This window comes from Hippopotamus amphibius, chromosome 16, assembly GCF_030028045.1.
Source record: "Hippopotamus amphibius kiboko isolate mHipAmp2 chromosome 16, mHipAmp2.hap2, whole genome shotgun sequence".
NCBI lineage: Eukaryota > Metazoa > Chordata > Mammalia > Artiodactyla > Hippopotamidae > Hippopotamus > Hippopotamus amphibius.
In genome coordinates, this window is record NC_080201.1 from 55,919,562 (window position 1) to 55,946,836 (window position 27,275).

At 51.7% G+C, this 27,275-nt stretch overlaps 2 protein-coding genes across 10 annotated transcripts; one reads left to right on the forward strand and one right to left on the reverse strand.

The window, feature by feature from the left end:
* Window positions 1-1,647: 1,647 nt before the first annotated feature.
* On the forward strand, window positions 1,648-27,002 carry CCDC61 (coiled-coil domain containing 61). 8 transcript variants are annotated; one of them, XR_009049768.1, is made up of 15 exons: window positions 3,867-5,736; window positions 9,453-9,611; window positions 9,864-9,946; window positions 13,081-13,238; window positions 13,813-13,974; window positions 16,874-17,084; window positions 17,174-17,256; window positions 18,084-18,253; window positions 18,372-18,447; window positions 18,731-18,915; window positions 19,005-19,083; window positions 19,260-19,314; window positions 20,187-20,265; window positions 20,382-20,603; window positions 25,419-27,002. XR_009049768.1 is itself a non-coding variant. In XM_057712973.1 (14 exons), exons 2-14 carry the CDS (start codon window positions 9,464-9,466, stop codon window positions 20,477-20,479), a joined length of 1,587 nt encoding a protein of 528 aa, XP_057568956.1. In that variant the 5' UTR covers window positions 1,648-1,714; window positions 9,453-9,463; the 3' UTR covers window positions 20,480-20,691. The 8 variants fall into 8 exon arrangements, 7 of the variants coding, with proteins under 7 accessions (XP_057568956.1, XP_057568955.1, XP_057568958.1 ...); XM_057712973.1 differs by lacking the exons at window positions 3,867-5,736; window positions 25,419-27,002 and adding an exon at window positions 1,648-1,714 and having other exon boundaries at window positions 20,382-20,691; XM_057712972.1 differs by lacking the exon at window positions 25,419-27,002 and having other exon boundaries at window positions 3,865-5,736; window positions 17,174-17,244; window positions 20,382-20,691.
* On the reverse strand, window positions 21,226-24,970 carry PGLYRP1 (peptidoglycan recognition protein 1). 2 transcript variants are annotated; one of them, XM_057712978.1, is made up of 3 exons: window positions 24,679-24,970; window positions 22,019-22,140; window positions 21,226-21,482 (listed from the first exon to the last, which is right to left on the reverse strand). In XM_057712978.1, exons 1-3 carry the CDS (start codon window positions 24,957-24,959, stop codon window positions 21,301-21,303), a joined length of 585 nt encoding a protein of 194 aa, XP_057568961.1. In that variant the 5' UTR covers window positions 24,960-24,970; the 3' UTR covers window positions 21,226-21,300. The 2 variants fall into 2 exon arrangements, with proteins under 2 accessions (XP_057568961.1, XP_057568962.1); XM_057712979.1 differs by lacking the exons at window positions 21,226-21,482; window positions 22,019-22,140 and adding an exon at window positions 22,312-22,586.
* Window positions 27,003-27,275: the final 273 nt, after the last annotated feature.

The following is a 27,275-nucleotide window of genomic DNA, read 5'->3' on the forward strand; positions in this document are numbered from 1 at the left end:
TTAAGACCGCTGGCTTTTCCCAGTTCTATGTCCCCGTGTTGCATTTCTCTCTACCATGCGTGGGGCTGGAGTCACCTTGGTTACTGATGGGATCTAGGTGAGGGGAAGGTGAGTTGAGGATACATTTAGGTTGGGTTCCATGGGATGTTTTGATGTGGTACATAGACACTCTCAGCTATACTTAAATTACCTAACTAGTTGTCCTGGTGTCTGGGACGGCTTCAAGAATACCCTATCGTCCAAGGTGCTAACTCACTAGGTAGAAGGCCAGTGTGTTGTGGTATGAATGTTCTTCTAGTGGTCTACTCCAGAAGCACCTGTGTGATGAAAGGGAGTCAAGAATTAAAAGGACGGAGCCAGAAGCTCGTCTATAGAAACACTTTCCAAAACGTGTAGCTAACACGAGTTAAACTCCATGAAAATTTTCACAAATTTCCAAAAAACTTAGATGACCTTACCAATACTGACTTGTGACGCCAAACTTTTTCTAAATTATAATGATTTTAAAAAGTTCCTGGTGGTCCAGTGGCTAAGACTCTGCGCTTCCAATGCAGGGGGCCTAGGTTTTATCCCAGGTCAGGGAACTAGATCTTGCATGCTGCAGCTAAAGAGCCTGCACACAGCAACAAAGATCCCGTATGCCATAACTAAGATCTGGTGCAGCCAAATCAATAAATAGATATATTTTTAAAAAGTTCCATCAAGTATGCTAGAGGAAAGATAATTTACTTTTTCTCTTCTTTCTGTAGATAAGGATATTATGAAATAAGTATATGCAGCCAAAAAAGTAGGAAACATACCACAGAGGTGTGTCAGGAAGTAAATTAATAAAAACATTACGTTATCTTTGGGGATTTTGCAGTGTTTGTGGTATATGTCAGCTATTTTAAATATGTAATTTGTTATTATTTCATATTCTAAGTAAAATTTCATGTTCATACCCAATTTTGGGTTAGTGATTTTGTATTCCTTTTCTTAAAGAACATTCCCCTCCCTTACTCCCCCATCAAATTCTATAAGCTGTATCCGCCCTATTGATGACTCGAGCCAAAATAGGGGTAGTTTTCAAGCTGTGTGATCTCGGGCCAGCGGCTGTACCTCTCTGAGCCTGTTTCCTTAGTGGCAAAATGGGGATCACAATAGCCCCTACATTGCACGGTTATTGCTAACTCTAAATAAGCCAAGGCCTGCAGACTGCTAAGTGCAGACTTGGAACGCCCTGACCGATTGATAAACCTCAGTCTTTACGCTGAGAACAATTTTGCAGCTTCTGTGCCCGCGGCCAAGACCTTTCTCTGCGCATGCGCGTCGGACACACTCCTCCAGCCTGCCCCCTCCGCGTAGGCGTGGCCTGCTCTGGGGCAGGGGGTTGTGGGCGGAGTCAAAGAGCTACTTCCGGGATTCCGCCCCTCTCCGAGGAACAACCTTTTTGTATTACTGGCGGTCGTTACCAGCCAGTAGTGATTGGAGTGGAGAATGAAGACCCAGCCCATTTCTGAGCCTCTCTTCCGAGTTGGCCAATTGCAAACGTTGGAGGGAGGGTTCTTCTCTGGGGCGGGCTAGAATGACGGGCGTCTATTTTGACTAATGGGAACTTTGACTGATGGGGCCTGCGAAGAAGCCAGGACCAATCAGAAGCGAGAAGGCCGGATCCTGGGGCGGGGCTGGAGCTTCGGCAGTTGAACAGCTCGCGAGGAGGGGGTCGGTGGAGAAGGTGAGAGGCGGCGAGAGAGGCGGGTGCGCGGGCCGGGGTAGCGATCCTGGGGGGAGGGGGTGCTCTGGGGGGAGAGTGGGCTGGGCAGGCAGCTGACCTCGCAGTGTGGGAATCGGGAGGGGTTGCCCTTTAATACGGGTAGGCGCTTTCGTGAGGGGTTGTGAGACAGGGGGCAGTATGTCAGTCGGGGGGTGTTTTCTGTTTCGCAGGAGGCTCTTTAAAGGGAGAAGTGTGTAAAGTAGGAGACAGGAGATGGTAAAATATAGAAATGCCCTTGTAAGATAGTCTTGGGATTTAATGGGAGGCTTTTAAGGTAGAGGGTTATTATAGCGCTGTGTGGAGTGGTGGCGGTTCCTGCCATCAATTATAATCTTTGATTTGGATGGCGGGCAGGTGAAGAATAACGAGTGAGGACTCCAGGGATGAGGGTGTGCTTTAACGAGGGGCTTATGATACACGTAGCGTTTACTGAGGGCTTACTATGGGCCAGACACCTACCAAATGTTGCATGTGATTTAACTCTTAAACTTCTTAATAACCCTACCGGTGGCTAAGAAGGTGGGCTCTGGCGTTGGGTTGCCTGAGTTTGAATGCTGGCTTTGCCACTGGCTCTGCCGCTGGGTGAGTTGTTTAACCCTCTGTGCCTCAGCTTCATCACCAGTAGAACAGCCTCCTCTCTTCTCTGTCTGAACCGTTTAGCCTGTGGCCTCACCCAGCCTCTTGGCTTCGTATGTTCTTTATGTAATAATATTTCCAAGTGTCTATCTCCAGTCGGGATCTCCACCCTGAACTCAAGACTCATATGTCCAATGGCTGGCTCTTCTCTACTTGGAAGTCCAACTGAGATACAGACTTTAAAAACTCATCCCAAACTAAACTTGGAGTTTTCCCCCTTCAACCTCCAAACCCAGTTGATGGCAGTTCCATCCTTCCAGGTACTCAGGACAGAAATCTTGGAGTTGTCTTTCCTTCCTCCCCATTCTTTCACCCACGTACTGTCTGTCAATCAGCAAATCTCACAGGCCTATCTTCAAAATACACCCAGAGTCCAACCGTGTGTCACCGCCTCCCTTGCTACCACTCTGGCCTAAGCCGTTACCTGTTCTTTTCTTTTTTCTTTATTCTTTTTTTTTGTTTGTTTTTTTAAGATTTATTTTTTGATATGGACCATTTTTAAAGTTCTTTTTGAATGTGTTACAATATTGATTCTGTTTTGTTTTGGTTTTTTGGCCGAGTGAGGCATGTGGGATCTTTGCTCTCCGAGCAGGGATCGAACCCACACCGCCTGCGTTGGAAGGTGAAGTTTTAAACACTGGACTGCCAGGGAAGTCCGCATCACCTGTTCTTACCTGGTGTGTTGCAGTGGCCTCCTCACTGGGTTCCCTGCCTCTGTCCTTGATCCCATGGTCAAGTTAATAACAAAAGTCAGATCATGTTACTCCTGTGTTCAAACCCTCCCATGCTCCTATCTCACGCAGTAAAAGTCTTCGCCAAGCCTGCAAGGCCCCACCTGATCCAGCCCCTCCTCCTCCCTGCTTTCAAATCCCAGCAAGCCCACTTGCTCACTCCGCTTCAGCTACCCTGCCCCCATTGCTTTCCCTCAAACAGCAAATACGTGCCCACTTGGGGAAGGTACTTGCTGTCCCCTCTGCCTGCATCGCGTTCCCTCAGATGCCTCCGTGGCATCTCCTTAAAGCCTCTGTTCATGTGTCAACTCCTCAGACAGGCTCTTGCTGACCAGCCAAACTAAGATAGTTCCTGCCACCCTCTGGCCCTTCACCACTTGGCTTAATTTTTCTTCATACCACTTATCACTACCTGACATATGTTAGTGTCTGTTTATATCCACGGGGCTTCTTAGACACCCCTCCCTGGAGTGTTGGTTCCAAGTGGATCTAGAACTCAGCACCTAGAAACGCACATGGTGCTTAAAAGGTGTTAGTTGTACTGTTCCAGCATTACCCCCATTTCTTGGGGGGGTCTCCCTGTGATAGAGGGCAACGTGGTTGAGCTGGGAGGGTGTTGGGGTCTAGATGCGGTCATAAACTGGGCAGATTGTGGTGGCCAAGGACAGAAGATCTCAGCTCTAGTTCCTGCTGGGGGAGCTTGTAGGAAATGCAGATTCCTGGGCCCACCCCCAGAAATTCTGCTTCTGTAGGTTTGGGACCAGGCCCAGGAGGCTGCATTGGCATCAAGCTCCTGGGTTGATGCTGAAGGCCTGCGGCCCTCACTTTGAGAAACAGGCCAGTTCAGAGCTTGGGCTGAAACTCTCATCATTCAGCTCCTTTTCTGTGGCTGGCCCGGTGCTGGGCCGTGTGGGGGACCCTGTAGTGATCGAAGCAGCCCTTTACCCAGCCTGGGAGTCAGGGAGGGCTTCCTGAAGAAGGAGACCTTGCAGCTGAGACCTGGAGGATGACAAGGAATGAGCTGAGAGGACAAGACCTTGCTTGCATCTCCAGTGCCTTGAACCCTGTCTCCTGGCATCGAGCATTAAGTCACAAGCAGCCCCTGACCTGTGCCAGGCCTAGTGTGCTGAAGATACAAGAATGATCAAAGTGGCTGTGCCCTCATGGGCTTCTGGTCTGGCAACTAATCATCAGCGAGTTGCACAGATGGTAACAGCTGACTGAGTGCCAGGCACGGTTTGAAGCACCTTATATGTATTGACTAATTCAATCCCCACAATAATCCTGTGTGAGGTGGGAGCTCTTATTATCCCCACTGTGCTGATGGGGAGAGGCCCAGAGAGGGTAAATGCCTTGCCGGGGGTCACACTGTAGGTTAGGATCTGAACCTAGGAGTCCCCAGCCTGCGGCATGTACTATGCTTGAGGTGTGAGGTCACATTTGGATTTGTGCTGGGAGGGAAAGGAGCAGAGCGTTATGGGAGGAAATGGAAGGTAGTCGGGGAAGGGCAGCTGAATAAGGAGTAGGGGGATGAACGTGCCAGTCCCTCACTGCAGGATTCGAGGCAGGATGTTTCATCCTCTGTAAAATGAGGGCTGGTTACAGTACCTACCGGAGAGCAGAATTAAGGGTGACTCACTGGATGGTGGGCGTGCATGGTCCTTATCTAAGGCAAAAAGCATTTGAGGGACAGTGGGGGAGGCGCTTCTGATACCCCAGGGGGTGGTGATGGGCTACAGTGTGCACTATGGAGGTCTGGATCGTGGGGTGTCCTAAAGGGTTTGGGGGGTCTCTGCATTCCAGGGGGATCGTGTGGAAGGCTTTGGTCTGTGTTTTGGAGGAGTGCAGGGCTCCATCCGGCCCCAGTTCACCCACGTGGTGGGAGGGGTTGCCGTGAACTCGAAAAGGGGGCTAGGAGCGGTCACTCAGGCCAGGCCACGTGTGTGAATGTGAGGTGGGGTGTACGCTGTTTTGGATACTCTAGCTAGGTCAATGGCTGGCGGGACTATTTGGTGCTGGGGGCGGGGTGGGGTCAGATAGTGGGAAAACAGCCCTCAGGGGTGGGAGCTGCTAGAAGCAGTGATTTACCCGTGTCTGGTGTGGGAAATGGTGATATGGATTTGTTTTGGGGGAGCCCAGCGTGGAGAATTGTCAGCTCCGGAGCTGGGGGGAGGGCTGTGAAATCTGAAATTTCCGGGGAGCACAATTTGGAAGGAGGAGCCAGGGGTAGTGATGTAACACTGGAAATGGAGAGGGGGCGTCGCCTTAGTGAACGATGAGAGGGCTGGAGGTTGGAAAACTGTGTGCGCGCGCGCGCGTGCACTGGAGCCATGATGTCATGAGACCGGAGAAATGGGGTCGGGTGTGCGGACCAGAGCGGGGCGCTCGGGAGTCCACACCGAGCGCTCAACAAGGTGGAAGTGCTGACGTCACGGGTTGGCAGCGGCGGGGCCTCAAAGGCCCGGCATCCTGGCTGTGTTGCTGGGGTCAAGAAGCTGAGGCGAAGAGGAGCTGGGAGAGCCTTGGGACTGGAACAAAACCAGCAACCAGGATGGGCCACTTGTCGGCGGTCACAGAGCGCTGGTTGGAGTCACAGAGCAAGGATGGAGGATGCAGGTAGAAGGACAGGGTCGGCGGTGGGGGTGGGGATGGGGCGTGAAGGAGGGAGGGAAGGGCTAGGTGTCTGGAGAATCGCAGAAGTGGGACGTGGTGTTCAAGGGAAGAGAAGTGGGAAATGTGGGAGGCAGGAGGGAGAGGGAGTTTACATAGAACTTGAGAAGGAACAGAATCCAGCTGAAATATGAGGGTTACGGAATATAGGCTGAAAAATGGGGTGTGTGTGGAGTAGAACCTTGTATTCAGACAGAATCCAGGCGGAATAGTGTGTGTGGGGGGGGGATTCAGGTAGAATATGGGGGAAACCCCAGTAGAAATGGGGGATTGGGAGAAGGGGAGTGGCCAGAATCTCCAGGCCATCTAGGGAATGACTGATGAGGAGCTGGGGTCGGGAAGGGAGAGTCGAGTTGGCTGGGGACTGTGGGATGTATTCTGCCCAGAAGAGGGGATGAAGGGAGGGAAGCGGGCAAAGTTCGTGCAGGTGAGGGAGGCAGGTGTAATGGGAGGGTTGAATTCGGGCAGGATATTCAGGGGCTTAATATCTCGGGACTGAGGTGGCGGCTGTGTCATTAGGGCAGTTGGATGCAGAAAGGCAGTGTTATCTAGTGAAGGGCTATGAATGAGCTTATGTGGGGGAGTGGGGAAGGAGGAGGGCAGGGTTAGGTTGGCAGCAGGGAGGGAGTGGGGCGGGCCCCCTTCTTCCTCTCTCTCCTCTGGAAATTTGGGTACCACGAGTGGGATAGGTGAATTGGAAGGTTAGGCTGCGTGGCTCGTCAAGTGTTCCGCTGTTGCCATTGGCGTCATGGTAACCAGGACAGCACAACCGCTGGTTGGCTTGCGGTATCTGAGGGGCGGGGTGGGCGGGCGGGGTTTAGCACACCCGGTGGGGCGGGGCCAGCGCTGCCTGGCACCCGCACTGGGGGCCAGGGGATGAGGAATATGCTGAAATGTGTAGCTGTTTGTTTGCCCGTAGGTCAGGAATTATTAACCCCCCCCTTCTGAAACCCCGGAGAATGAAAGTACAGTTGTGACAGTGTGAAAGGGAAAGGGTTCTCCAGATTTCATCAGCCCGTCCAAAAGACCAGAGACCCCCTCCCCCAGATAAAGTTAAGAGCTCGGGTCTAGAGGCGGAGAGGTGCTTCTCAGGATGGCTGGGGCTTTGGCGATTGTTCTTGGGCCTTTGAGAAAGGAGATCTGTGGATGGGCCTGGGGGTTGTTATTCTGGGAGACCTTGAAATTACTTGCAGAGGTTATGGATCTGTTTATCTGGAGAGGGTTCAGAGATCTCATTAGATTCTCAAAAGCTCAAGGACTCCAAAAAGATTAAAAATCACTGATATAGAGAGACTTCCCTGATGGTCCAGGGGTTAAGACTCTGAGCTTCTTCTGCAGGGAGTGCGGGTTCCAATCCCTGGTCAGGGAACTAGGATACCGCATGTATTGCAGTGGCAGAACCAAAAAAAAAAAAAAAAAAAAAAGAATCACTGACCTAGAGATTCAGGGTTCAAAATATTAAATTTTCCAATATCAGACTTTAGGAAGGACTAAATTGGGGAAACTGTGAGGACTAAAGGAGACAATGGGGAGAGAAGGCGATCAGGCACTGGAAGGGTTCCCGTGATCCTGGGTTGGGGCAGCCTTGGGTGGCTCTGTCTCTGGAGCACCTGTGGGACCCTGCACAGGACCCGTTTTCTCACAGAGCCACAGTTTCCCCATACTGGGGAGGGAATGGGCTTGCCTTGTCTCTCCAGTCCCTTACAAGCTCAGAAACAACAACAAGGTAATAATAACAAGAATAACAGTGGTTGGGGGTGGGAATGAAATGATGAAGGGGATTCAGAGGTACAAATCTCCATTTATAAGGCACGTAATATGGTCAGTAATATTGGAATAACCTTGTATGGGGATAGATGGTTACTAGGCCTATGGCGGTAATCGTATCCTAATGTATGCAAATGTCAGGTCACTGCGTATTACACCTGAAACTAACATAGTGTTGTCCATCAGCTACATTTCAGTAGAAAAGATGATGCTGATGCCGACATGTATTGAGTGCTTGCTGCGTGTCAGGCATGGCTCAGTTTCGCCAAGGATTTTAACATGATTAATTCACTTAATCCTTACACCAATCCAAGGAGATGAACGCTGTTATCCTCCTATGGGCTTACAAAGGCCTGCAGGAACATCATCTGGCCCGTTACATCCTGATCTCCTCACTTTCTCCCTCTCCCTCCCTCATGCTGACCTCCTTGCTGTTTTCAGAACAAACTAGGACCATCCCGCCTTGGGGCCTTTGCCTGGCTGTTCCCTCTACCTGGATCCTATTCCCCAGATGTTCACATGTCTTGCTCCCTCCCTCCAGGCCTCTGCTGAGTGCGGAGGGGATGGCCTTTCCCTGGCCACCTTAACTAAAAGAGCATCCTCCACCCCCTGGTATCCCCTTTCCCGACTACTTGACATTTTTATGCCCCTGAATGTTGCCACCCTCTTGAGAGTAGGGACAGAACCTGGTTTCTCATCATTCCCCAGCACCCAAAATGGCATGTGCTTTAAAGATAAAGAATCTGGCTCCAAGAGAGGTTAAGTGCACATAGCTGAACTTGGATATGACCTCAAGCAGCCTGGGGCTCCCATTCTGAACCACTCCCTAGAATCCAGGCTGAGGGTGGAGTCCTGACCCTATCCTAGCTCCTCTCAGAACCAACAGCCAGTAGTAGTCCTGTTGGCTCAGAGAAAGTACTTATGTTTGCAAGAGACTAATGAAGTTGAATTTTTAATTCAACGTAAATGATTTAAGCGTATCGTGGATGATCTGTTATCCATGCACTGGCCGTTCTCTCGACTTGGACCACTTTCCCTAGGGATAGCCACATGGCTTGTTCCCTGACCTCCTTCAGTTCTTTGTCCAAATGTCACCTCTCCAGGAGGCTTACCCTTGACCCTCTATTTAAAATCTCTGCTTAGGACTTCCTAGGTGGCGTAGTGGTTAAGAACCCGCCTGCCAATGCAGGGGACACGGGTTCAAGCCTTGCTCCGGGAAGATACCACATGCCACGGAGCGACTCAGCCTGTGTGCCACGACTGTTGAGCCTGCGCTCTAGAGCCCGTGCTCCACAATAAGAAAAACAACTGCGACAAGGAGCCTGCACACCACAATGAAGAGTAGCCCCTGCTCTCAGCAACTAGAGAAAGCCCGTGTGCAGTAATGAAGACCCAATGCAGCCAATAAATAACCCAATGCACCCAATAAATAAACAAAATAAATTTATTTAAAAAATCAAAATGAAATAAAATCTCTGCCTGGCCTGATCTCAATACTCTGTCTCTTTCCAGCCTGACTTTTCTCCACAAGTGTTTGAATAAATGAATAATAAATATATAATGAGCATAAGGATTAATAAATTAATAATCAATAGCATTAATCATGATCCTTTTATTGGAAATCATATATTCTATTAACCAGCATGTACTGGGCATAGTAAGGTGCAGGACAGAGTTCCAAGTGCTTTTAGGTGTATTGTCCCAATTTAATCCCCATGACAGCTCTATGAGGTAGGCGCCATTACTATACCCATTTTCCAGATGAGGAAACTGAGGCACGGAGAGGCAGAGTCTCTTTCCTAAGGTGGTACATGGTGGAACCAGGATTCTGGTCTTCCAGCTCCTGAGCCTGGGCTCTTAGCCCCTCTGGGTCTCTGTCTCATTCCCCTCTCCAGCAACACTGGCCATGGACCAGCCAGCCGGCCTGCAGGTGGACTACCTCTTCCGGGGTGTGGAGCATGCTGTGCGGGTGATGGTGTCTGGGCAGGTGCTAGAGCTGGAGGTGGAGGACCGGATGACGGCCGACCAGTGGCGGGGAGAGTTCGATGCCAGCTGTGAGTGTGCCTGCCTGGGTGGGTTCGCCTGTCCTTCCCTGGGATCAGCTTCTCCCAGAAGATGAGGCCAAGCAGGATCCTGTCCACCTGCCTCTTGTACCTGACCAGAAGCTGTCTAAGATGGGGAGGGGGTGTAGGGCTCATCCCTCAGGCCAGTTGCACTAGTGTTGGGGAAAGTTGGGAAGCTTCGGTGCCTTGCCCTTGGGCTGGGCAAGTGGTCAGACCTCAGGAAGGACTTTTCTTCCTACCTAGTCATTGAAGATTTGACTCACAAGACAGGGAACTTCAAACAGTTCAACATCTTCTGTAACATGCTGGAGTCAGCCCTCACCCAGGTAGGGGCCAGGGTTGGGGACTGGGGGAGGTTTCTGTCCCCTGAGTCTCTGGGAGGGTAGATGCCCACCTGATGTATGCAAGAACCTCGACCTTCTCTTTCATTGAAGGAACAGGGCTATCATTTGCTCTTTCTCTTTCCCAATTGTAAATGGCTTATTCTGATGGTAATTCTAATGATCGTGGTTCTCAAGGAGAAAATTCAAGTCACACAGAAATGTAAAGAAGAAAGTAAAAAGCACTCTATTCCTAATACTCACACCTGGTGATATTTTGTTAATATATTTTTTTGGTTTTGGCCACACTGCACAGCATATGGGATCTTAGTTCCCTGACCAAGGATGGAACCCGCCCCGCCCCGCAGTGCCAGGTGGAGTCTTAACCACCAGACCACCGGGGAAATCCCTTTTGTTAATGTTTTGATGAAAATCACTCCAGCCATTTCTCCATTTCTCTATTCACTTGTGAATATTTGCAGATCTATAATTTCATATAGTTGATATATTTCCCAAGGTATTCTGTAGCCTTTTAAAAATATTCAACAATAGTTCATAAAAATTTAGTCGTATAAGTGGATGTAGATAATCATTCATTTCATTTACTGAGCATCTGTTGTGCACCAGACACTAGGAATATAGCACTGAACAAAAGAGACAAAATTCCTGCCCTCACAAACCTGACATTCTAGTGGAAGAGACAGACGATTGAAAAAATATATAATGTCAAATAGTTAAAAGTATTATTAGGAAAAAAAGAAGCAGGTTGGAACTTAGAGTGACATAGATGCTATTTAGACATCATTTAAAAACTGTGAACTACATTATTTCTCTGATAACAGGTAAAATATGCACTCAGAATTATGATGATGTTAAAGTAATGTGTGACTTTGAAAGTAAGAATCTAATTCCCTTTCTGTCCCCTACCTCAGACTGTTAACGTTGTGGTATCTGTAGGCAGTTTAGCATAATGGCCAAGACCGTGGACTCTGAAATCAGACTCATCACTACCACTTACTACTTGGGAGCCCTGGCCAGTTACGTCCCCTCCATGTCTTAGTTTCCCTATCTGTCATGTGGGGATGATAGTAGTCCCCATTTCATAATGTTGTGAAGATCAATTGAGTTACACACAAAAAGCTTAGAATAGTGCCTGGCTCATTATAAGTGCTATACCGATATTGTCTGTTTTTATTATTGTTACAGCTTTTGGGTTTGTCCTCCTTGTTAGTGATTGCTTAGTATTCCAATGTACCCATGCATCATGATTTATTTAACCCAGTGGTTCTCAAACTTTTTGGTCTCAGGACCCCTTTATACTCTTAAAAATTACTGAGGACCCCAAAGAGCTTTTGTTCATGCAGGTTTTATGTATCAATATTTGTTTGCCATATTGTAAATTAAAACTGAGAAAAAAATAGATATTTATAAACATTTAAAAATAACAATAACAAACCTGTTATTAACCTAAATAACATTTTTATGAAAAATATTTTCAAAACCAAAATTATTTAGTAAGATATGTAGTGTGCTTTTTTGGTTTTTAACATTTTTGCAAATTTCTTTAATGTCTGGCTTAATAGAAAACTGCTAGTCTCAGGTGCTTCTGCAGTCTGCTGTGATATGTCCTGATTGACATACATGCAGAAAAATCTACCTCAGGAAGATATGTAGTTGGAAAAGGGAGTCCTTTAATAGCTTTTTCAGATAATTGTGCATATGCTCTTTTGCCAACACATTAAAACTGGACATGTGGTAGTTTCTTAAAGGTTTGGTGCAATATGGAATCTGAGAGCATATCGATGAACTTTTCCTATTCCGTGACATTAAAATCTATTGGTGTATCTTTACTTTGCAGGAATCTTTTACCCATTTTGCAACACCTTGCATTTGTAGCATCACTTGTAACATCACATCATGCATTGGTCATTTGGAAAATATTGGTTCACGGAGTTGGGCAAATCTTTCAAATGTTGACACATTTCATTATGCAACATCAGGAGGTCACATGTGTTAATATCCTCACTGATCTGGCCAGTAAAGTCTTTCACTGCACACAGTGGCAGATACAAGTTTTCCAAAATCCTAATTTTCACTTTAAAGTTTGAATTTTATCGTTGGCAACAAATACTGTTAGCTGTTTTTTTGAAGTGACAAGCTCACTTTGTTCATTTTTGAGAAAATGCTTGCCAAACGTCAAAGACTGAATAACCGTAGTTTTGTCTGTCAGTACTTTTTCTAAGTAAAAATAGCGTTCCATAAAAAAGTGGCTAATTTATCTCAAAATTCAATCACACAAGTGCTTTTCCTAGAAAATGTCGTACTTTGATATGCAGCCGAATGTGTACTTTCCATTTTGTCACACACAGTAGTAAAAATCTGTGTCCTCAAGGGTCAGGAGTCAGAAAAGTGAATAATTTGAGGCTTCCCTGGTGGTCCAGTGGTTAGGACTCCATGCTTCCACTGCAGGGGGTGTGGGTTCAATCCCTGGCCAGGGAACTAAGATCCCACAAGCCTCGTGGTGCAGCCAAAAAAAAATTAAAAAGTTAAAAAAAAATTAATAATTTTTACAGGTTCATCAAGGACATTCCTAGGTTTCATCGTCTGTGTTTTTATTTATCTCTCTATTTATTTGTGTGTTTCTCCCTCCTTCACACCCCCCTGTGGAGACTGCGTGGCAGTGGAGTATACAATGGTTACCAGTGCATTTGATGCCCCTGGCTTGCTTTTTGCTAACGGGCATCAGCGGGTTTTACCCACCATGACTTTTGCACCATCGGTGCAAATGTCAACACAGCCAAAAAGGCAGATGACATCTTAGTATTATTATACAAGTTGTTTTGACCACATGGACTCCCCTGAAAGGGTCTCAGGGACCCCCAGGGTCTATGGACAACACTAGGAAGCTACAGCACTAAGCTGTCTCCTGTGGCTGAGCATTTAGGTTCTTTCCAGTTTCGCCCTCTGGTGATGTTCTGTGCCAGCCCCTTGTGGGGTAGGGCCATCCTGATCACCAGCCTCAGTGTCGGAAAGCCCAGTAGCCCAAAGAATGAATGGGCGTGGCCTGGGTGTGTGGGTTGTGTGCTCTGGGTATGGCCACCCTGGGTCTTGTGGCAGTGCCTCCCATCTTTTCCCAACAGAGCAGTGAGTCGGTCACCCTTGACCTGCTGACCTACACAGATCTGGAGTCCCTGCGGAACCGAAAGATGGGGGGCCGCCCAGGCCCCTTGGCCTCGAGATCAGCCCAGCTCAACTCCAAGCGCTACCTGATCCTCATCTACTCTGTGGAGTTTGACAGGTGGGTACAAGTGTTCCCACCACGCTGGTAGCTGGTGGTTAGGTGGGAGAGGACGTGGATAGAACTTAGCAACCCCTGGTACCCAGGGCTAGGTGGGGGATGTTGCTTAAACCTTGCCTTTGGAATCTTCAGTGTTGAGGTTTATATCAGTTAGTATTGTGTTTGGCTACAGGTATCAGGATGACCATTACCAATGCCTTAAACAATAGTTTATCACATAACGAGACGTCTAGGTAGGTGGCTGGTACTCAACAGTTTCGTTAGGTACTCAGACTCCTTCTGTTTTTGTTTTTCTTTTGTCATCCTTAACGTGTTGGCTTTCTGACCGCATCCTTTTCTCTTCATGGGCACAAAATGCCAGCTGGACCTCCAGGCATTGCATCTGTATCAAAGCAGGAGGAAATGGAACAGGGCTGTGCTTGCTAATTATATCAACTGCTTTTATAAGGAAAACAAGTGTTCTCAGAAGACTCCCAGCCAATTTTCTGTAGTATTCGGCCAGAAATGGTCACGTGTCCTTTCCCAGGTGGATTCTTGGCCTCTGAGACGCCACGGTTCTAATCCTCCTTCTCAGGATTCACTACCCGCTGCCCCTCCCGTACCAGGGCAAGCCGGACCCTGTGGTCCTGCAGGGCATCATTCGCTCACTAAAGGAGGAGCTGACCCGCCTTCGAGGGCTGGATGGCCAGGATGCTCGGGACAGTCGGGAAACTGAGATCTGGCACCTGCGGGAGCAGTGAGTCTGGGGGGCCGGGGGGCGGTTGGGACTGGGGGAGGGGACACATCCCATCGTGCACTTTGGGGGCCCAGTGCTTAGCACTGTTGGAAGGACAGCCATCCCTCTTTCCTCAAATATTCTGAGCCCCTCTCCTGTGCCCACCGTGTGTTAATGGTGCTGGGACATGGCAGTGACCGAGACAATCCTGGCCCTGTCCTCCTGAGGCTCCCAGTCCAGTGGGGGAGACAGTGTCTGCAGACAGTGAAGATTCACCGTGGATGGGGCTGAGGGAGTCCAGAGGGAGACCTGACCCTGCCTGGGAAGGGAGGGGAGTTCCAGGTAAAGGGAACAGCATGTGCAAAGACAGGATGCGAGGTAGGGCTCTATTCAGTTGACTCCACCTTCACCGAGCACCTGTTTTGTGCAGGCCCCTTCCCTGCCCGTGTTATAGTCCCAGCCCACCGGGCAGAGAGACATTGATCACATACCCACCCGAGTGTATTGCAAATAGAGATGGGGTTAGGCGGGACAGGGGGCCTGTGCTATAGGAGGCTGTGACAGGAACCTGATGGGGTCTCAGCATGGGGAAAAGTGTTCTAGGCAGGGGGAACAGCATATGCAAAGGCCTTGTGTTAGGTGGGACTGAAAGAGTGAAGTGAGAAAAGCAAAGCCTCTTGGCATATTTACTGAGTGCCTGCTGTGTGCTGAGGGCCAAGAAGGGGCTGATTGGGACTTGGTCTCCATCTGGTGGGGGCCCCACTCATTGGGGAGGGCTAATACTCTTTTTAGTAATAATAATAATACCAGTGGCTAATGTTTATCGAGCATTTAACTGTGTGCCAGGGACTCTGTTGAGTGCTGTATGATTTAATTCATTTAATCCTCCCAAACTAGGCACTACTGTTGTCCCCTTTTTGTAGAGGAGGAAAGTGAGGCCAAGAGAGTTTAGAGAATTTGCCCCGGGTTACACAGTGAAGTAATACGGCCTGGCTAGACCTTGAATCCAGGCAGTCAGCACAAGCCACCTTTGGTTCCTCGGCCACTGTGCACTGCTGGCAGCTGCTAGCCTAGGACTGTGTGCTCAGTGCTGACAGGGAGGACCAGACCTCTCCCCCTCCCAGCAGTGGGAGCTCATGGGGCTGGAGAACCCTGTGAGTCTTCCTGTTGTGTGTGCATGTGTTTCCCAGAATGGCCACAAGGTGGCGCGTTCTGCCCTGAGATCCAAAGCAGGACAGTTTTTTCTTACCTTCCTCTTCCCAACTTGGAGTTAGGGAGTTTGGGAAGACCCCAAGATTCATTCATTCATTCACCCGACATTTACTGAGTTCCTATGGTATACCAGGCACACTTCCTGGCCCTACTGATGTTTACTGAGGCATCACTCAGTGCCGGACATGGTCTAAGCACTTTGTAGATTCCTACAACCTTATCAGTAGGTGCTATTATTATCATCTCACTTCACAGAGATGTGAAATGGAACTGCCCCAGGTCACACAGCTTGTAAGAAGTGGAATAGAGTTGGATGGCCTCAGCCTGGCCACAGAGCCCGGGTTCCTACACAGTGACCAGACAGTTGGAGTGAGGATGCAGACAGAAAACAGATAATCACACTGATCAGTGTCAGCTCCACCATGATTGGTGCTGGGAAGGAAATGTACAGAGAGCCAGGAGAGCAGAGAAGAGAGGGACATGACCTAGCCTGTCTGGGGAGGGCAGGCAGGCTTCCCTGGGGGGGAACATGATGTTTGGAGGATAAGTGGAGTCATTCTTGCCTGAAGAAGGAGAAGAGAGGGTTCTGGAGGAGGGAATCGCATTTGCAAAGAGCACAGTGGGAGAGGGAGGTGGGAGGAGAGGAGGGGAGGAGGAAGTCAGCTGGAAGCCACCGAATAGGGAAGCTTCTTGGAGAGTGTGGGGGTGCCACAGATTTTTAAAACTGTTTTATTAGGAAAAATTCCAAGCACACAGTAGGCAGTAGTATATTGCACATGTACTTGTACCTCAGCCTCAGCGGTTATCTACATTTTGCCCATCTTGTTCTATCTACACCTTTTCCTCTCCCCTGAGAAGCAAATCCCAGACATCGGATCTCCTCTGTAAACACTTCAGTGTGTATCTTTGACATAAAAGGACATTTTTGAAAGAAAGCAAAACAAAACCCCAAAAACATAAGCACTATTATCACATCGAACAAAATTAACAGAATTTCTTAATGTCATCTGATACCCAGAATCTATGTGTTGACACATCTCTGATTATCTCACGAATGCCTTTTTGTAATTGGCTTGTGTGAATAAGTATCCAGATATGGACCACGATTTGTTGATGTGTTTCATAAATCTCTTTTATTACAGTCCCCCTTTCCCCCTTTTTTTCTTGCTACTTCTTTGTAGAAGAAGGCAGGTTACTTGTACAATTTCCCACAGGCTGGATTTTGTTGATTTTTTTTTTTTTTTGCCACGTGGCTTGCAAGTATCTTAGTTCCCCCACCAGATATCGAGCCCGTGCCCCCTGCAGTGGAAGCAAGGAGCCTTAACCACTGGACCGCCAGGGAAGTCCCTGGATTTTGTTGATGTTATCTCCATGGTTCATGTAGTCCCCTGTCCTCTCTATTTCCCGTGAAGTGGTTGTTAAACCTATAGGCTAATCAGATTTAGGTTTCTGGGACAATGCCTTCGTCGATGGTGCTGTGTATTTGCCTACTGTCAGGTGGTGTTGGGACTGATGGGTTTGGATGTTGAGAGCTGGATCCCTGTCTGATAAAGTTCCCATCAGCCCAGCATCTCCTGGTGGTTTTTATTTGCATTTCTCTAATTACCGATCAAGAAATGGTGCGTGCCCGCCCGGGTGGAGGAGTGAGGATTATGAGACCGTGCCCCTCTCCTCGGCCCAGCATTCGCTCTCTACCTCCTCCTCCCAGGGTGTCGCGCTTGGCGGCTGAGAAGCGCGAGCTGGAGGCCCAGCTAGGCAGATTGCGAGAGGAGGCGCTGGCCGGGCGGGCGGCGCGCCAGGAGGTCGAGGCACTGCGCGGGCTCGTGCACGGCTTGGAGCTGGAGTTGCGGCAAGAGCGCGGCCTCGGGCACCGCGGGTCCGGCCGCCGAAGCCAGGATTGCCGCCGCCTGGCCAAGGAGGTGAGGGGGCGGGGTGGCCGGCTGGGCGGCCGGCAGGCCAGAACTTTGGCTTCAGTCTGGAGCTATACGCCCCTCTTCCCTCCCGGCAGCTCGAGGAGGTGAAGGCGTCGGAGCGGAGCCTGCGTGCCCGGCTGAAGTCCCTGAACACCGAGCTGGCCATGTACAAGAGGGGGTGAGGGGCGATGCCCCGGGGTGGGCGGGGCCTCGGAGCTGTGGACCCCGCCTGCCGGTGGGCTGCGGACGGGCAGGGCAGAGTCCAGGGTGGTTGGGCGGGGCCTGAGTGATGGGGCGGGGCCCAGGTCGGTTGGAGAGGACAGGTAGAGCCTGAGTGGGCGGGGATGGAGAGATGGGAGGGGCCTGATGGACTGCAGGAGGGCACAGGGAAGAACTCGTACAGTAGTTGAAAACGATGGGCGGGGTCTGTAGAGAGATGGGCATGCCTGAGGTGGCATTCTGGAGGCTGGACCTGGAGATAGGGACAGAAAAGGGGCGGGGCCTAAGGTCTAGTTGAGCCAAAGGGCATGGCTAAACAGGTGGGGATCCGGGTGATGTTTGCTGGCATGTATTGGGGTGGGTGTTGAAAAATTGGGAAGGGGTGTTTCCCTGGTGGTCTAGTGGTTAAGAATCCGCGCTTCCACTGCAGGGGACACGGGTTCGATCTCTGGTCGGGGAACTCTTGATAAGATCCCTCATGCCGCGCGGTGAGGCCAAAAAAACAAAAGGGGGTTTCCAGGGACTGTGGGAGACCTCTGGGAGAAGAGTCCGGTGAGAGGGTGTGTTAGGATGCAGGGAAGTGGCAGATGGGTTGGGGGTGGGGTTGTGGGGCTCCGAGAGAGGTGGAGCATGGGGGAAGGTATCTGTGAAGGTCGTGTGTGAGGGTATGAATGCTTAGGAGTTGGGGGAATGGGCCTGAAGATTCGGAGATGATGCAGTCCGAGAAGAGGCTTGGGATAGGAGTTGTCGCCGGTGGGAAACTGACCGTGGGTTCTGCGCTCCCAGGAGACGGACTCCGCCGGTGGCGCCGCCCTCGGCCCGGGAAGATCGGGCTTCGACCTCCCGGGAACGCTCCTCGTCGCGTGGCCGTGGCGCCGCGCGTTCTTCATCCCGAGAGAGTGGCCGCGGGGGCCGGGGTCGAGGCCGCCCTACCCGCCCCTCGCCCTCGCCCACAGGTCTGTGACGGCCCCGTCCTGCTCTTGGGAGGAGGTGGATGGGACTAGAACTGTGGAGGCATGATCCTGTGACCCCAGCCTCCTCTTCTCTCCACACCCCACCCCAACCTGGTCCTAGGTGGTCGCGTGCCGCGTTTCGACTCAACAGCCTTTGTGAAAGCCAAGGAGAAGAAGCAGAGAGACATCAAGATGAAGTTAGCGCCCATTTTCTCCGCACCTGTCCATATCCCTGCCCCTGCCCCTCTGACCATCCATCCCCATATCCCATCTCCATCACCTGTCACCTGCTCCATCTCTCACCTTCCCCCTACCTGCTCCTACTTCCCGCCTGACCTCCATCCCCTCCTCTGATCGCCGGCCTCCCCCTCGCCCCGCCCTGCTTGTCTCTCCTACCCCTACCTGGTCTGTGTCTCCGCATGATTTTTCCCTATTTTTGTGTGACCCACAGGGGCGCAGCGACGCCCTTCCCCGAATTAGTTGGGCGCACAGGTGGGCGTCTCCTTTCTCGTTCCCCAGGCAGCAGCAGCAGCAGCGGAACCGATTGGGCAGCGGAGGAAGCGGGGACGGTCCATCCATCTCCTGGTCTCGCCAGACTCGGCCCCCCGCAGCCGTGACCGGTCGAGGAGACGCGGCTAACCGCTCCCGAAACCGCAGCTCCTCGGGTAACTGGGCTGGAGCGCGCGGGGCTGGCAGGCGGGCTGGGCGGGACTGTGGCCAGTGCGAGAGGCATACACTCTCCTTCTCCCTCTAGTGGACAGTTTCCGCAGCCGCTACTCGTCCGCCAGCTCCTGCAGCGAGTTGGAAGATTTCTCCGAATCCCTCCCTAGAGGGTAAAACTTGGGCTAGGGGAAAGGACCTCCTCCAAACGGGTATCTGGGGAGACTAGAAATAGTCTTTTGCGGGGAAATTGGATGATGGAGGCTGGAGCCTTGAAACTAAGGAAGAGGGCGAGGCAGGAGGTGCCACAGACTCCTCCCATTGGTCCTTGATTACTCCCTCCTCTCAGCGTTCGCCGCCGGGGGAAGCCGCGCAGCCCCACCACCTGGAGTGTGTCCAATGCGGTGAGTGTCTTTCCTCAGACTTTTTATTTATTTATTTATTTATTTATTTATTTATTTATTTATTTATTTATTGGCCGCCTTGGGTCTTCGTTGCTGCACACGGGCTTTCTCTAGTTGCAGCGAACCGGAGCTATTCTTCATTGTGATGTGTGGGCTTCCCATTGCAGAGGCTTCTCCTGTTGTGGAGCACCGGCTCTGGGCATGCAGGCTTCAGTAGTTGCGGCACATGAGCTCAATAGTTGTGGCTTATGGGCTCTAGAGCGCAGGCTCAGTAGTTGTGGCGCACAAGCTTTGTTGCTTCGAGGCATGTGGGGTCTTCCTGGAGCAGGGATGGAACCCGTGTCCCCTGCATTGACAGGCGGATTCTTAACCACTGTGCCACCTAAGAAGTCCCTTTCCTCAGACTTTGGAGGAGGCAGAGGCAGCATTAAACCGCCGGAAGCTCGATGTCCCTTTCTCCCATGATTCTGTTCTAGGGGATCAGGTTGTAAAAGCGGTTCCGAAATTCTTCTGGAGGCAGTGTTTTGAGACCTTTGGGTTGGAGGGGAGGACAGGGGTGACGTGGGGCAGGAGACGCTGGTAAAGAGTACCGGCTCTGGCCTCAGATTGCCAGGTCTTGAAGCCTGCCTCCCTTTCCTATAACCTGTGTGACTCAAGGTAGTTACTTAGCTCAGTTTCTTTATCAGTTAAGTGGAGATGGTAATAGCATTCACCTCTGAGGGTTCTGATGAAGCTCCAAGGGGCTTATTTAGCCATGTAAGTGCTCAGTAGGTGTCAGTCCTTATTTTTATGAGGTCCTTTAGTTCAGCATTTGCGATGGGATTGGGGGGCAAGAATAGAGGGTGCCTGACCCCCTTTCCCGCCACCCCCAGCAGCAGAAGTCTACCCCCCTGGAACGCGGCCGCCATCAGAGACGCCTGGCCAATTCAGGGGGCTGGGTCCCCATCAAAGGTGAGCCTGGGACTCCACATCTCCCCCCTCCCCTGCCCCAGAGCCCGCTGGGATGGGATTGAGGCTAGGATACTGGGCCCCTTACGGACCCCCCGAACCCGTGCCTGCTCTCACAGAGTACAGCTCGGACCACCAGGCGGCTGACATGGCCGAAATAGACGCCCGCCTGAAGGCCTTGCAGGAATACATGAACCGACTGGATACACGGTCGTGACCTCGGAGAGGGACTCCTGCCGCTCCAACCCCACCCACCGCTGGATTCGGCGTGGGGGGCGGGGCCGGTGTGTCTTTCTGGCCCCGCCCCGGCCCCGCCCCTCCTGGTGCTCTTGGGGTCTCAGGTGTGTGAGGCCCCCACCCCTCCCTCTCCTGCAGGCATTTCATGCTGGGAGGGAGGGTGTGTGCATTTTGTAAATAAACATATTTGCCCTTGGGAGACCTCCTCTTATGACTGAAGGGTGGGGGTGGAGTGGGGAGAAATGAAGATGGGGGGGACCTGTGTGTATTTCTGGCCACGTCTATGACGGGGAGGCAGACTGGGGTACAGGCGCAGGAAAAACTCCTGCAGTGAAGCGGGAGGGGGGACCTAAGGGGTGGGAGTGAGCAGCTTGTCCCCAAAGGAGTCCAAGCAGAGATACTGCACAGGATGTCTTTGGTGGTGTGGTAGAGAGGGGGTGTCTTGCAGCATGGCTCACTGCCCAGGAGGTGAGGACCCCTGAGCTCATGGCGGTGACGTCTCAGCTGACTTGGTGCTAGTTCCTGTGCTCTGACCTGAGACCTCTGGGTTCTGAGCCGTGATGTTGCTTCCGAGCTGGGATCTCTGGGGTCTTGGGTCAGGGTCGGGGCCTCTGGGTTCTGAGCACCTGCAAGGTCAGGGTGCTGGGGGGGGTGGTGGCGGCTGGGGTCTTGTGGGAGGGAGCGAGGACAGGGAGGCGGATGGCGGGACACGGGAATACAGTTTGAGCTTCACCTTTATTGCAGGAGGGGAAGGCAGTGGGGCTTCTGATGGGGGGTGTGTGTGAGAGTATGGACAGGGCCTCACACGCGGCGGTAGTGTGGCCACCGCTGGATGATTTTGTAGAGCTGGTCACCTGGAGAGAGCGTCTGCTGCACATCCCGGTGTCCTTTGACCTCGTAGTTACGAGTCAGGAATCCCTGAGTCACGCCGCAAGCCAGCAGACTCTCGGCCGCCCTGATGGCACGGTCCGGGGGCACCCGATCTGGGAGAGGTAGGGGCAGGAGTTAGGCTGGGGCTTCTTCGAAGGGCAGAGGGAATGGGGGTAGTGCTTCTGATTTTGCACTCCGAGCTGGCCCCCTAGGGCCCAGAACCCACCACCGCCAAGCAGTGACTTAACCTCTCTGTGCGTTGGTTTCCTCATCTGTGAAAGGGGGGAATGACAGCACCTGCCCACAGGGCTGTGGGAGGATCGAATGAGTTACTTTATGTACAGAGCAAGTGTTGGCCATGAAGATTACTGCTGTATTTGCCCTCTGCCCCCAGACCTCCCCGGCCAAGCCACAGAAATAGATGTCATTTATCAAGGACTTCTTAGGTGCCATGGCCTGGCCTAAGAACGTTTATAGAGATGAACTAATCTTCACTGAAACCCTGTGGAAACAAGGCTCAGAGAAGCAGAGTCCCTCGCCTGAGGTCACAGAGCTTGGTGGCAGAGCCTCCCAGCAAGTACTCTCCACGCAGTGCCATCCCCCAGGCTCCACGTCAGCCCCCCCAGCTCACGGCCGGACAGTAACTTACCCATGTAGTTACCCATGAAGGAGATGCCAAAGGCTCTGGGGTTCCAGATGGGACCTGAGTGGGCCCCCAAGGTGTTCCAGCCCCGGCCCTCATATATGAGCCCGTCTTCTCCAATCAGGAAGCTGCGGGGATGGGAGGGTGGGCTGGATGAGTGATGGAGGGCTTCCTGGAGGAGGGCTCCCTCCTCCTCCTCTGCTCACCCCGCCCCATCCCTGCTACTCACACACAACTTCCCCAACACCCTCCTCCTTATTGCCTAATCTTCCACAGTAAGAACAATGAGCGTGGCCCTTGCCATGTGTCAAGCACAGCTCTACCTGCACCTTTTTGGATCCTCAACCCTGTGAGCCACCACTGCCCCCTTTCTGTAGATAATCAGAGAGGTGGCAACATCTGCCTGAGGTCACACAGCTGGTCAGGGGCGGAGCTAGGATTCGTGCCCAGGTCTCCGCGACTCCCCATGGTCTGATTACTTGCTCTCTCCTGCCTCCCTGGAGGATTGGTCGAGCTCTTGATTTGCTGAATCCTCACATGCGGTCCTCGGAGGTAGTCACTGCTGCCATCCGCACTTTAAGATGAGGAAGCAGACTTAGATTATTTACCCAAGGTCATGTCCTGAATGCTTCTCAGAACTCTCTGCTGAGAAGCTCTTCTGCCCTCTCCCCAGCCTGCTTCGTGCTTCCCTGCTGGGGTACACTTGAGTGACAGGATCAGGGACTCGAGGGTTGGCACCGCAACCAGACCCACACCCCAGAGCCCCAGCATCTGCCTCTTCCGTCAGACTCGCTCATTCAACACGTCTTGATTGAGCGAGTTTGATTTGGCACATTGGAATTAACCAGAAGACTGGAGTTTTGGAGACGCGATATCTGTCACCTCAGCCCTCTGGCTTACGAGGTCACCAAAGATGCACAGAATGTGGGAACTTCTAATACTGGGTCTTGAATCTGCCGCTTGGGAAGCCAGACTCTCAGAATCTGGATTGAGAGACTAGAAATACCATAGTGATACTGACCCCCTAGGACGGGGCCGGTTATGGCCTGCCACAGCCCCAGTACCTGGCACAAACAATTGGTACTCTCCATGTATTTGTTAAATTGATGCATCTAATTTAAACTTCAAACCCCACCACCAGGTGGGTAGCCAGGAACCCCATTTTACAGGTGAAGAAACAGGCTCCGAACCCGATGTGACAAGAAAGGAGGATTCAAAACATTTGGATCAGACTCTGAATCCTAAAATCTGAGAAACAAACTCTAGTCTGCTTTGCTATAAAGTGATTTAGACCAGAGGTCGCAGAGCCAAGCTCTGGTCTTCATTCCTGCAGGGAAACGCTTAGAACTGGAGCGCCTGACTCTTGGAAACAAAACTTTGAAGTTGGAGTCTTTGAACTATAAAATCTTGAGCCAAAAGAGCTAGGGATACCCTTGGAGACTTCTAGATTTCTCCGAGTGAGGTCCTCAGATTTCCTGGCATCACCCCAGCCCTACCGAAGCAGTCGCTAAGGGTGGGGCCTGGGAAGCAGCATTTCCAGTAAAGTGATTCTGGTGCTTACCAAGGCTTGAGAACGGGTAGAGTTTAAAGCTCTCTGGCTGCAAAAACCAGTGTGCAGGACCCCAGCCTGGCCATGGGCCCCAGAGGCAGATCTAACCAAGCCCCACCCGCGTTTCTGCCCTCCCCTGCTACAGTCTATTCTCCACACCGCCGCCAGAGGGAGCATACCCAGGCAGGCTCACATCCCTCCCCTGGCTCCGGTCTCAAAGTAGAACCGAGGTCCTCCCTCCCCATGGCCCACAAGACCCTGTGCCATCTGGCCCCTGCCGACCCCTTCCTCCTCATTTCATATCACTCTTCTCAGCTACTTTCAGCCACCCTGACCTCTGTCCCTCAGGCCTGATGCACTCACTCAGCCTCCTGGCCTTTAACTCTGCTATGTCCCCAGCTTACTACTCTTCCCGCGGCTCCCGGCTCCCGTATGCCCAAGCGATGTCAATCACGGTTCCTTTTCTCCATCGCTTCTCTCACATCTGACTTAATCGTGTTGACTCTGCTTGTTTCTCACCTGTTGCTGCCTGCTGGCCTTTACATCCCTTTGGGCTAGATTCACCCTGTTCATGTCTGTGTCCCCATCCCAGCCTCTGCCACATAGTAATAGGCGCCAACGGTCCATAGATTTGGGGGCACCCGCTGCGCGCCAGGCAGTGTCCTAAGTAGTACTGGCTGGCTTAGTGACAGAATGGGCCACACCCCATTGACTTTGCAGAGGAGGAAGCTGAAACTGAAGTTCAAAGAGGGTAAATGCCTGCCCCAGCAGTAAATGGAGCTGGGACGGCACCCCGGCCCTGGGCTTAAACAGGTACCGGACTTTAACAAGGGAATCCACTGCACAGGACATCTTCCTGTGTATTGGCAAAGCCTGTCCTTTTCTCTGGGGGCAGAGCTTGGACTGCAGCCCCTTCCCCTCCTCCAGCATCTTTGCGCTGCCTGCACACGCCCAGCCCAAGCGACGACCCCGGGGGAGAAACGAAGATGCTGCGCGGTTGAGTGAGGCGCGCGGGGCATCCGCGGGCTCTAGAACCGAGTCCCCGCGGTCTCCCTGGCTCGCGCGCCTTTCTCTCCTCCAGCCCCGGCTCCAGCCTTTGCCTCCCCTCCGCACTCACTTGTAGCCCACGTCGCACCAGCCCAGCGTCTGCACGTGGTAGTGCTGAACATTCTGGACCTGCCTCAAGCAAGAGGCCGGCGTGTCGCAGGCGCTGCCCGCCGTGTGCGACACCACCACGTAGCGCAAGGGCTTTTGCAGGCGCTTGTTGCACTCGGACTCCAGGGCGCTCCACTCTGTGCGGGACACGATGGCGGGGCAGTTTATCGAGTCTCTTTGAGCCTCCACGAGGCCGAGGAGGGCGAATAGGGCCCAGGCAAGCAGCGTGCAGCAGCGGGTCATGGCAGGCAGGGCGCGCGGAGATGGCTAGCGGCTCCCGGCGGGCTCTGCGCCTTTATCAGCGTGCGGGCGGGGGGAGGGGAAGGCCTTGCATCACACCCCGCGGGACTTTCCACTGGGACTCCAGACTCCGCTTGCTTCTCTGGCAGGGCCGCAACGGGATGCGGTGTGGTCAGGTCCGGAGGGCGGAGTCCATGGTAAAGCCAAAGGGCCCCTCACCCACAAGGGAGTGGGGGTGGGGAGAAGCACACAGGCACCTGGGCACTTCCGCGTGTGGTTTCTGGAAGACCCAGGGTCTGGATCTCTGCCCTGCTTTGTCTCTCCTCTCAGTGGGGCACTGGACAACTCTGCAGGAACTTAACACGGGGGGGGGGGTGGGGGGGGGATGGGGGGTGGAGGGGGCTGTGTGTGGGGAGGGAAGAGGCCCCAGACCTCCAGCTCTCCTCTCCCTTCCTCCCGCAGGGATTTCTCCCGGGCCCAAGTCCGATGTCATTTAACCCTTGCAGCAAACTGAAGAGGTGAGTATCGGGAAACCCATTTCACAGTTGAGTAAACTGAGGCTGGAAGAGGGCTAGTCATGTTGCTGACACATGGAGGATAGTAGAGCCTAAGGGTCCAGAGCCCCCATTCAGAGCCAGGCTGCTTGCTTTTGAATTCTGGTGACAGTCCAGTGTGTGAGCTTGGGCAAGTGACTTAACCCTTCTGTGCCTCAGTTTTCCCCACCTGCAAAATGGGGCTGATACTATAAAGTACCTAACTCATGGGTTGATCCCTTAGAAGATGTCTGGCTCTCAGTGCCACGTAAACATCACTGGGATTTGACCTCCAATCTGCCCTTGGTAGTAAGCTACATGCTTCACATATGTGCTGCTGGCAGCTCCATTCTGCACAGGAGGAAATCTGAGGTCCAGAGAGGAATAGCTATTGCTTAGCACCACTCATTGGCTTGGGATCACCTATCGGGGCAGAAGACTTTCCAGGGCACTCTGCCCTGCCCAGGTCTCCTTTCCCACTAGAGGCACCTGGTGAGTTCAGGGTAGACTGCCTGGTTTGCTTTTCCTCCTTTGCTTCTATTCTAATGGATTAAACAAAATTTTTCTTTTTATAAAAGTAACATATGCTACACTTTGCTGTACAGCAGAAACTAACACAACATTGTAAATCAACTATGCTCTCATAAAAATTTTTTTAAAAAGCGAAGCCAGGACTTCCCTGGTGGTACAGTGGTTAAGAATTTGCCTGCCAATGCAGGAGAGATGGGTTTGATCCCTGGTCCGGGAAGATTCCACATGCCTTGGAGCAATTAAGCCCATGTGCCACAACTACTGAGCCTGTGCTCTAGAGCCTGTGAGCCACAACTGTTGAACCCAGGTGCCACAACTACCAAAGCCCATGTGCCTAGAGCTGGCTCTCAGCAACAAGAGAAGCCACCGCACTGAGAAGCCCGTGCACCACAATGAAGAGTAGCTCCTGCTTACTGCAAATAGAGGAAGCCCACGCAGAGCAACAAAGACCCAACGTAGTCAATAAACAACTAAATTTAAAAAATAAAATAAAATAAAAAAGTGAAACCAAATCCGGCCTGTGTACCCCGACACTGAATTAAATCTCAGAGACAGAGTTTTGGGTGAAGTAGAAAAGAATAGCTTCATTGCTTTGCCAGGCAAAAGGGGCTGTAGCAGGCTAATACCCTCAAAACTGTGTGTCCCAACTTGGAGAGGGTAGTGAGAATTTTTATAGTAATTGTTCAAAGAGGGTGTGATCAGCTCTTGGACATTCTTCTGATTGGTTGATGGCGAGGTAAGTAAGAGTCAGCATCCTCAACCTTCAGGTTCCAACTTGTCTGGGGTCTACGTCAGGATTTGCAAAACAGCGCAAAGATATTGCTGTGTGTATTGATGGGGAACCAGGACCTTGCCCCAAGGCTGCACTATTGTTTCTCTTAACTGTTTCTCCCTTGTCTTCAGCCCCTTTCTTCCCTAATTAACAACTGCTTGAATCTGCCTGTTGGAACTCAGGGAAGGTCAAGGAGGCTGAGTAAAGGCTATTTCCTGTAATCAAAGAAATACGGGAGGCAGAAAGGCTTTGTGCCCAGGAGCCCTCCAGGGCCCTGCTCCGTATCAAAAGTAACAGACGCTTGATGACTGAGGGCTGGGATGGGGAAGGTGGGAAGGAGTCTCGGGAGGGAGGTGATATGGGGATATATGTCTAAATTCAGCTGCTTCACTTTGTTGTACAGCAAAAACTGGCACAACAGTGTAAAGCAATTATATTCCAATAAAGAGCTTAAAACTTAAAAAAAAAAAAGTAGCATACGCT